Raw genomic sequence first — 10,794 nt, 5'->3', positions numbered from 1 at the left:
TCTTGCTAAATAATGGTTAAGAGACCTTTCCCCTTGTATTCATTGAACTTGATTTCACTGATTCATATAAAATGACATTTTTTAATATCATCCATAAAAATCTAGAGTCTGCCACCTTACGGTATAATCAAGTAAAATAAAATGACTGATTAATTCCAGATTCAAAGGCCAGTCCACACCAATAACTTGCAAAACTGCCATCTACAATCTAAAGATGGACCTTCAGTTTTTGTCTGCACCTTCATCAAATTTAGCAGAGTTCACAACACGGAAATCCAGCTGCTTCTGATGCTTTAAGAGACGGCGTTCATCGAAGCTTTCCCATCCTTCAAACTGTAAGAAGCATGTTGTTATCAGGCATTCTGATAAAAATGGTATAAAATGTACTAGACAAATGGATCAAGCATATGCACCTGCCGGAGGAGATCCATTGTAATTTCTGTGTTGTGGAGGTCCAGTGTTGAGAGCTGAAGGCACATCTTGAATAGTGTAGAAGGAAGTGATTTTAGCCCATTGTTACTGAGATGCAAAGCCTGCACAGGATTGGGATATTAGCATAAAATCATAAATACACCAACTTTGTACCACGTGCACCTGAAAACACATCATTTTTTTAAGACGGTGCTCAAGAAGTTGCCACCAGCTTTTCTTCTAGATAATATCTGCACTGTCCTCATGTTTGTTTGTGTGTGTGTGTTTTTTTTTTTAAAAGATAGTGCCTCAAGAAGTTGCCGCCAACTTCCTTTCCAGATAGTATCCGCACTATCCTGATGTGTATGCATTTTGAATTCCATCTCTTTGAGTAACAATTTGACTTAATAGGAGTTAAAAAGTTTTGTTGTAGGGTTGCCAGCAAGTTCTAGCACAACTGGCACCTCCTCCCCTTACATGTTCTAGGCGGAAGGTGAGGTTGGTTGTGGTTTCAAGATTGAGTGCTTGGGTAACTAACCAATTAAAAAAACAAAAAATGGTTTTGTTGTAGGTTGACAGGTATAGTTAAGTACAACATTCAGTTGACAAAGATACAGTGGATACCTGAATTTTTTAGTGACAGGAATACATTGAATTTCAATAAAGTGAAAAACAACTCCTTGTCTTACAAAGACAATTGTAGTGAAGACAACCCTCCCAAACTATCTGTTGCTTTGTTGCTTATATAATTTTGGCTCAATTACAAGTTCGATCTCCAACTAGTAAAGACTATTGTGGCGAAGTCAATGTCATCCTTGGATCTTCTATCCGTTTGAATTTTAATGAAATTACCTGATGTGGCAAATGGAACTCACTTTTAAATAGGTGTAAAAGTTTCAGAAACAAGTCAATTTTGTTAAAATTTAAATAGAGAGGAGATCCAAGGATGACATTGACTTGATTTGAAAGTTGAAGTACCAAACTGACACAATTAATAGTTTAAGTTGGAGGAACAAATTAGTAATTTAACTTATAATTTATTTCTACATGTCCGGGACTGACACCTCTGACAGTCCACAAGTTGTTGCACAACCCTCCTAAAACTGAGGTTTCTTATTTTTTGCATGAAAATTTTGGCTTATGGGCTAAATTTTCCATATAAATCCAGCTCACAGTGAAAAGGAAGAAGTGTTAACGTAGAAAGAATAGAGGGTGAAAGAAGAGAATCAATAACACAAGTACAGACCTTCAAATCATGCAAATTGCCAAAAGTCTCTGGCAACTCTGACAGAAGATTTGATGAAAGATCAACCTGCACCATGAAAAAGCCAAGAAAACAATATAAGAAAGATATATACTATAAATATTTATTATAAAAGAGCCATTGCTTTTGTCTGGATTGCAATAGTTGGATTATCTACTTTACACCTCAGACCCAAAGGAAGAAAGGGGAGAAAAGGGAGGGGAGGGGGGGACTGAATAAAGACAAAGACACCAGAATCATACCTCAATAAGAGAATTACAGTCACCTATACGTGCAGGAATGATGCTTATCCTGATCCAGAGAGACAATGCAACATCAATAGAACACAAATTATTGGTTATGAGCACGAAATACTCTTCTAAAAATTATTTCCTCGAAACATCATCGTTGTGTAAAAGTCAAGAAACTTTATACATTCCAGAATGTCAGACTATTTGTTTATTTATTTTTTAATCTTTGAAATATCCATAAATTTCTGCATTTAAGATATGAAAGGCATTCGGCAAAGAAAATTATATGGATATTAACAATTTTGGTGCTTCCAGCCCAAAATGCAAATAAGGAACTAAAGAATTACTAATTTTCTAATAATATATTAAAGCAGAAGCTGAGGGAATGTTAAATTTTGAAACTCTAGATTGTCACATAATGATAAGTGGCATAACTAATATGGAATAAATTTGCCAAGTGTCATAGCCAACTTTGTAGAAATAATTATCCTACTACTAAAAGACTCTTTTATATATATAACTCTTCCAGAGTGTATCTCACTGACGGCCCCATTGGAAAGAGGCCTTCTTCACTCTCCACCTAAAAATACACACGTTGAATAAGGGGGGAAAAAAGTCTAAGTGCTGCCACAATTTTTTGCTCTAAGAAAAAAGTTTAAATAAAACTCTTCTTTACACTCATTCTAACTACTCTATAAAGGCTTTGTCATTTTTTTCCCCCAAAGTTTTTTGAATGTTTTCGGTAATGTATACCAATGAGTGGTTTACAAACCACTTTCACCTACCAATGTTCACTTACAAATATACCTTGACCTGTAAAAATTAGACAGTGCACAGCCAGCACCAATTTAAAACAGAAAAAAGAAAAAAAAAGAAGTGTACAATATTAATGTAGTCTTCAATTTTGTAAATTTGAATTCACATATCAATGTGCTTGGTTTGGGATGTATCAAATTATTGTAAACAGTTAGGGTTTAATGAACCTAAGTGGCAGAAATAGCACAATTCATTAAAAATAATTCTCCAAAAACAAATATCCAAGCTAGGTATAACTGAAAGTCTGAAACTCTGCTGCTCTATTATTTGAGAATAGTAAAACCAATGCAAAGTAAGCAACCAAATCTAATATAATCTTTTGAGAGGGAAAAAAATAACAAAAAAATTCAGGGGATAAAGACCCAAGAACAGAGTCTGGCCATATATTCTGGTCCAACTGCACCTCCAACAGGAAGCCATTTCTTTATCACTTCCAGAGATCTCTGCCTCCCATAGATGAGGTAAATTATTAGTTTTTATTTTTTATTATTTTTTTTTGTTCTATACCTTCTAAAGTTTCTCACTATTAAGTTTTTAACTTGGAAATTTTCTATTTGACCAATTGCCAATTGGTGAATCTATGAGATTCAGAATCTGAAGATTGGTATTGGTTCATTTCATTGGAATGGAGACTGGGACCTCTTACACCTGAAATTAGTTTTTGGCCATCAGGTGAGCAAAGAATCTCTTCAAGCATGATAGCAGATTGATCTCCTGGACCTGGACCATGCTTTTCATTATGAATTTCATGTCGAACAATTTTGTTATAGTATATAATTAGTATATTGAACTACCAACCTTTTCAGAATTGCCAATTATTCACTAATTTGCATTCACATTTTGATCAATTATTATGAATTTTGGAAGTTAAATTTAAAACAAATAATTTATTAAATATTATTACTTTAAAATGAGAGGACAATTCTAGATCTAAAATTTCACTTCCTAAGAACTTTGTTTTAAGGGGTGTTGGCATGAAGAAGTTTCTCCTTCTCAAACTTCTTAGAGTTTATTGATCATTGTAATTTTAGAGCTTAGCTATGATGTACATCTAGTATACTTCCTCTGTGCATGATACTTTCTGATTTTTTCCTATAAAGCTTATTACTTATTAAAAAAAATGTTTTTTGAATTAAAATGCATCATGTGCGTTGCACATGATTGCATTTTTTGCCAATTAGAAGAAAAAGAGGTCAATTTGATTTTAACCCAAAGTTCAAGAGGTTCTATTGCATTTGACCCTTTTTTATTTATCTACACTGGTTTTCTTTTTTTTGGTGCAATCTCTTCCTTTTTTTCCTGGTTTTTTCTGTATACGTGTGCTTTGATTTAAATCTCTTAGATGTGCTTGATGGAGGTGGTTCTGGACACTCAATGAAAATACATTTACTTGGGTGACTATTTTTTTTTATGACAATTACTTATAAAATAAAATAAATAAATAAATAAAAAAACAAATATATAGCGTTGACAAAATATATAATCTTTTGGTTTGCACTATGCAGGGATAGTAACTAAAAACCATAATGAAATGCAAATGCTCAATCAACCAAATCACATGAATCTATTAAATCAATGACACAATATTTAAAATGAATATTAAGAAAAGTGCAGCGCATTGTGCATACAGGTTAAATCATGCAGGGGAATTAATTATTATTTTTTTTTAAAAGAACAATAAAAATACGGCAATGAATCAGTTTTGACATCTTCCAATGCCCATTAAGAAAAACTTATCTTTGCCCAAAATAATTAATTACTGCATGCACATTACCTGTTATTATTGACCTTCAAGACCTCAAGCTGAGTCAATAGACCTATTTCAATTGGGAGGCTAGTCAAACTGTTGTTTGCAACATGAAGTTGCCTCAGTGAAGTCAGCGCACCCAGTGAAGATGGTAAACTTGTTAAACTGCATTAGCCATACAAGTCATAATAATTAAACATGCAGCATGATGTAAGGAGATCCAAATATCACAAACTCAACTCAAAAACCTTAATTCCAATCAATTGGGATTGGCTATACAGATATCACAAAGTAAACAAGGGAGTAGGGTATAACCTCTTCATACAACTTTTTAGGAAAATAATCTGACCATTACAAGCAACATCAGATAACCAAAATACCTACTTTTGCTGAGATCAAACCATTGCTTAAGCAAGGTGCTTCGCTTGGCCTGAATAAGGCTTGACAATCATAAACTGCTTGAAAGACAATAAAAATAACCTATCTAAGACAACAACAAAAACAACAGCCAAGCTTTAGTTTCAAAATTTTGGGTTTGAATATATATCCTCAATAGACTAGTCATAGTTGGTCACATGTATTCTTCTCCACCATTCTATTCTATATAAATTCATACTCTATGTTACTTTCTTAATTAATACTCCCTCCGTCCCACTTTGTTTGTCCTCTATTCCATTTTGAGATGTCCCAAAATATTGTCCTATTTCTAAAAATAAAAGTCATTAATTTACTAATGTTCCTATTATACTTCTATTAATTTACTAATTCAATTTTTTGATTAATTTATTTAAGGGTAGTTTTGGAAACTTATACATTTTTAAAAGATAGACAAGACAATAAATGATATTCCCTTAAAAAGTTTGACTTTTCAAACAGGACAAACAAAGTGGAATGGAGGGAGTATGTCTTTTTTTTTACTAGTTCTATTAATGTTATTTTTGGTCTTTATCTAACATTTTTTTGTTCTCTCAACTTAAATCAACCCAATCTTTCTCACTAGTGCATTAATTGCTCTCCTCCAAACATGAACAAATCATCTCAAGCAATTTCCCTTATCTTTTCATCAATAAGAGCATCCCTATCTTTAAGCGAATTTCCTCATTTCAAATCCTATTATTTCTTATATTTCTATTTATACATCTTAACATTCTCATTTCAACTACACTCATCTCCTTAATAACCTAACATTTAGTACCATAGAGCATAGCTGGTCTTATAGCAATCTTATAAAATTTTCCCTTCAACTTGATAGGTATTCTTAAATCACACATGTATCTTGATGCACTTTTTCACTTTAGAAACCTTACACTTATCCTATGATTAACAACCTTTTCAATCTATCAATCTTTATAAATTATTAATTCAAGATATTTAACAGCTCTCGCACTTTGGTACCTCCTAACCATCAAGCCTTACAACCCCTTCATAATTTTATAAGGAAGAACATAAGCAAATAGTAATGTGTTTTCCTTGTCTCTCTCTTAACAATTGCATGCATTAGTGCAAGATGTGGGACACCTTTCCTACTCCTACTTTCCAGACACACTTCAAGCAATATACTGACTTATAATTCTATCATACATAGATTTTTTTTGATAAATAATTCTATCATACGTAGATATCTTTGGCATTACCTAGAATGTACATAGAAACACAAAAGACTTTCGTGGTTTACACTTTAGAGTGAATAATAGGTCATATAATACAGAGAATACTCACTGGTTTTGGTTCAGAGATAGAACTGTTAGATACTTCAGAGATGTTAGTGCTTCCCAGCTGATGGATTCATCCATTATAGAATTTGCATTGAGGAACAATTTCTACAAAATTTTGAGAAAAAAGTAGTAAAGTTTATCATATTCAAAGAGGTTATAAATCAAATTTAGAAGAAAGAAAGGAGTTTGCTTACTTGAATGGAACTCAAACAGCCAACTTGAGCAGGTACATCTTGAACAGAGTTATTGCTCAAATCAAGGACCCTTGCGGAAGGTCCACAAGCCCACACTTCATCAGGGATGGCCTTGAATATTTTAAAATACAAGAATAATGGGAAAAAGTTAACACATGGAAGAATTTAAACCAACTTTTATGGATTCAATAAAAGTATGAATGTCAGAATTTTTTTTCTTTTTGTCATTGACAAACTATAATTTGATATTGGAGAGTTGTATGTTAAAAATGAAAGACAATCTAAACCAATATGTTGCCTACCAGCTTAGGTTCTTGCAGCGTATTCTCTTAGGCTTTTGACGCTGTCACAGGCTTGAAGATAAACTTGGGCAGGTCAAAGCTAGCGCCGGTGGGTCAGATCCTACAAGTTGATGGGCTGGCAGATATACTTGGTTGTAAAGTGTCACATTTGCAGTTGAAATATTTGGCACAACCACTTGGCGCTTGTAAGGCACAAACTGTTTGGGATGGCATTCTGTAATGGGAAAAAGTCTGGTGGGCTGGAAAAAAGTAAGTTTGACTTATCCAAGGGAGGGCAGCTCACCCTGATCAAGAGTACGCTTTCTAGCCTTCCTACTTGCCTCATGTCATCATTTCCTCTAGTAGCTGGATTAGCAAATAGAACGGAGAAACTTTAAAGAGATTTTTTATGGGGAAGTATGGGGGATAGTTCAATTTCCATTTAGTCAATTGGAACTCCATTTTCACCCCAATCCAACAAGGAGGCTTGGGGGCTTGGAGTTTACTGACCTTCAATCAAGCCTTTCTTGGCAAATGGTTATGGCAATGCATGGTGGAAACAGACTCTCTTTAATAAAATCAATAAATATGAAATATGGTAGTGCCCGGGGAGGATGGTGTTTAGATGTTGGGAAGGTACCACATGGTGTGAGCCTTTGGAAGCGTATTCATCATGGATAGACTACTTTTGCAAGATATGTTAGATTAGACGTGGGGGGTAGCATAAGGGTTCGTTTTTGGCATGTTTATTGGTGTGAGGGTGATGCTTTTTCAAGAAAAGATACCCAGAGCTTATCATGATAGCTAGAAATAAAGATGAAACAGTGGCAGAGTATTTGGATGCATCCAATGGCAGTGTGCATTGGATTCCTTCTTTTAACAAGCAACACATGATTTGGAGTTAGAATCTGTAGCTCTTTTCTTAGATGAACTAAATTCAGCAAAGGTTTATCCAGGCCAAGACAATAAGTGGCCCTAACAACTGATCACATGAGGAAAAGAGTTATTATAATTATGGATTGGTGTTGTATGTGCAAATCTGATGGGGAGTCAATGGGTCACTTATTTCTTTATTGTGAAGTTGCAAGAGACCTACAGTCGCTCATCTTGTGTTTGTTTGGGGTGCATTGGGTAATGCTGAGGACAAGTCTAGAGTTTTGGCTTGTTGTATAGGTTCCTTTGGTAAAAAAGCAAGTTCATAGACTTGGAAGATTATTCTGTTGTGTTTAATGTGATGTATATGGAGAGAGAGAGAGAGAGAGAGAGAGCAGAATGCTAGAACATTTGAAAGATGGGAATCATCAGTAACTGAATTTAAGTTTATTCTTCTGTGATCCTTATATACTGGGGATATGCTGCCAGATCTACTGCTTCTTCAGATTTTTTTAGCTTTTCTTGATAATTTGAATTTTCTACGTTAACTTTCTTGCATTCTACTTTGTATACATCCTGTGTACATGGGTAGCACCCCATATTCTGGATTTTAATGGAATTATTTTTTATCTTACTCATCAAAAATATGTTCCCTACAAGAGCCAAAAACCTCTTTATTTTTATACTTACAATAAAACTCTGCCAGACTTACTACTTCCATTAGCATAAAAAATGATCTCAATGCTAGTGATATGGTTGAGACACATTTTGACGCAAGACAACCAGAACAAAACTGAAACAATAATAAAATAAAGGGATATGATCTAGGAGTCAGCACCTAGGCCTTGCTTGGAGTCAGCACTTAGGGTAGACCTAGAGTCAACACCAGACCAAAGAAGACCAAACGGCCATTTTTTTCATTCATCAAAATATCAACTATCTCCTCAAGGAGTACAATAGGTTGCTTATAAAGGATTATTAAACCCTAATTCTAATTGACTAGGAATCCCTAATTACCTTATTATGAAAATAATCTTGCTTCCAAATTCAATATTAATAGACTAATAAACTACTAGGACCTCATACATAAAAAATACAATTGACTTGCAAACATAAATAATACTAAATAAAAATCTTCTTGTGTCTCCTGCATCACATTTGTTAGTTGTTACAGATAAGGCCATCATGGCTGCAAATTTTTCCTACAAAATGCATATTCAATCAACAACGACATCCAACAACACTGATGCCTGATTTTTTTTAATTTATTTTTGATAGGTAAGTTACACACACATCCAGTAAGTCTCAAAGCCAAGGAGGAGGTGGCAGTTGAGCTAGAACTCATTGGCAACAACACAGATGCCCGATACCCATCTAAATTTAGTTCTATTTATAACAAATTTAGAAATATTAATTAGATTCCAAGAGATATTCAGCAATGTGGAAGTTACTAAGAGCAAACCAAGTCCATAATAAAGAAGAACCGTTATTGATTGGTACCTTCAAGTTGCATTGAGACAATGCTACAACTCCAGTTGCCTTCCATCGTTCTAATCTGTTCTTGTCCACAGGAACTTGCGGCTTCTCCAATTTATTATCAACTCTCCTCGGTACACTCTGAGCTTGTTTTAGTATTGGTCCACCCTAATTCATTCAAAAACAAACCCTAAATTTGATTAAACAGCTTACTGAAATTTCAAATTTCCATTTTTATCTCTGCACACGTAAGTGAAGTGGAAATGTATGATGTATGTACCCCTTGGTGCAAACCCTGAGAGGCCATGAGCATGACCTTGGCACCACTGGTGATCTCCGATGCTCTCAACGTCATCGTATCGACCAAAACCTTCCCTATCCACAAAGATACAAGTTTCATTCTAGAGAGAGAAAGCGAGAATTCAGAGAGAGAGAGAGAGAGAGATGGAACCTTTGAAGATGAGCTTTTGGCCACGAGTGAGGACATTGGTGAGGGGTTGGAGAAGGGATTTGAGGTGAGTGATGGTGGAGTCAGGTGAGAGAGTGAGCGGAATTGATCTGCCGCTGAATTTGATTGAGATCGTTATGTCCTTGCTCTCGCCTTTGCCTTTTCCATTCGGATCGGCTGCACCGCCCTCCTCCATTGCTGTGCTTTGTTTGGTCGCAGGGTCTCTGATGAGCGGTGATCGACTCTCTGCCTCTGTCTGTGTATCGTGTCCGAGAGCCTAGGGGCTGCACTGGTATTTCACTTTTTTATCTTTTGTTCTTTGAAAATTCTTTTCTTTAAAATCTTTTTTTTAAGTAACACTGTTTCTTTTTTTTGGTGTTTGGTTATATTAATAATTTTTTTTTCTTTGGACTTTGGAGTCTTGGACCTTTAAAAATCACTTTTTCCCCCTGAATTTTTATATAAATATTAAATTAAAAAAAATTTAATTCATCACTTTAAATTAAAATATTAATATAAAACAACTAAACCCATTCTAAAACATTAATACAATTTATACTGAAAATTCCACTAATAAGTATAATCAAAACAAGAGGGCAACCAAAAAAAAAAAAAAAAAACTAAATCAATAACCAAAAAATATCAAATAAATTTACATGTTCACATGCATATAATGAATCTCCAAGAGGACACTTAAAAGTTTTTTGTGTGCCACTTTTAAAAATTTTGAGGCAATTCTCGAAGTTTTGAGGCATAACATGACCTTTTAGAGGTTTGAGGAGCTATTTTTGTCATTCAATGGTGTAGAGTGTTTTTGTCATGTATTTTGGTTAATTTAGATATTTTTGTAAGTTTTGTTTTGTTTTGTTTTGTTTTTTTTTTTTTGTTTTGTTTTTTTTTTTTTTTTTTTTTTTTGAGGGGGATAGATATTTATAAGTTATTTTGGTCATTTTGCAAGTTTGAGATATTTAGGACATCTTAGAGGATTTGATGGTATTTTGGTCATTTAGAAGCTTTTAGGGGTTTTTCATTAATCATTTTAGAAATTTGTTGAGTATTTTGGTCATCTTTGGGATTTTGATGTATATTTTGTAATTTTAGAAGTGTAGGGTATTTTGGTAATTTTGAATGTTTTAAAGATATTCCAGAGGTTTTAAAGGTATTTTTGTTATTTTCGAGATTTTGGATATTTTTGTAATTTTGGAGGGTTTTGTTTTCTTAAGTCTAAAAGCATATATAAAAAAAAGTCTAAAAGTGTTTTAAACTCTTTTAGATGTGAAAAACATTTTTGATGGGTAACTAAAAGTAAAATTATCGTCCATAAGAGTCGTCCAAGAGA

At 34.0% G+C, this 10,794-nt stretch overlaps 1 protein-coding gene across 1 annotated transcript; it reads right to left on the bottom strand.

Annotated features, from left to right (window-relative positions):
* Positions 1 to 9,845, bottom strand: LOC115989948 (LRR repeats and ubiquitin-like domain-containing protein At2g30105). The gene is made up of 10 exons (XM_031113814.1): positions 9,459 to 9,845; positions 9,288 to 9,382; positions 9,032 to 9,175; positions 6,378 to 6,488; positions 6,188 to 6,288; positions 4,496 to 4,633; positions 1,918 to 1,966; positions 1,658 to 1,723; positions 414 to 533; positions 1 to 333 (listed from the first exon to the last, which is right to left on the bottom strand). The coding sequence occupies exons 1-10, from the start codon at positions 9,649 to 9,651 to the stop codon at positions 223 to 225; spliced, it is 1,128 nt and encodes a 375-aa protein (XP_030969674.1). The 5' UTR covers positions 9,652 to 9,845; the 3' UTR covers positions 1 to 222.
* Positions 9,846 to 10,794: the final 949 nt, after the last annotated feature.

The sequence above is a fragment of the Quercus lobata genome, chromosome 1, assembly GCF_001633185.2.
Source record: "Quercus lobata isolate SW786 chromosome 1, ValleyOak3.0 Primary Assembly, whole genome shotgun sequence".
NCBI lineage: Eukaryota > Viridiplantae > Streptophyta > Magnoliopsida > Fagales > Fagaceae > Quercus > Quercus lobata.
The sequence above is the reverse complement of the archived record's forward strand: the minus strand, read 5'-3'. Positions and strand labels throughout refer to the sequence as shown.

Bases quoted from the DNA above. Each gene is read 5' to 3' on its own strand.
- LOC115989948 (XM_031113814.1), bottom strand. From the start codon at position 9,651: ATGGAGGAGGGCGGTGCAGCCGATCCGAATGGAAAAGGCAAAGGCGAG. The intron at 1,967-4,495 runs GTAATGTGCATG...TCTCTGGATCAG, and splicing joins TTGAAGGTCAATAATAACAG to GATAAGCATCATTCCTGCAC. The intron at 334-413 runs GTGCATATGCTT...TGCTTCTTACAG, and splicing joins CAATGGATCTCCTCCGGCAG to TTTGAAGGATGGGAAAGCTT.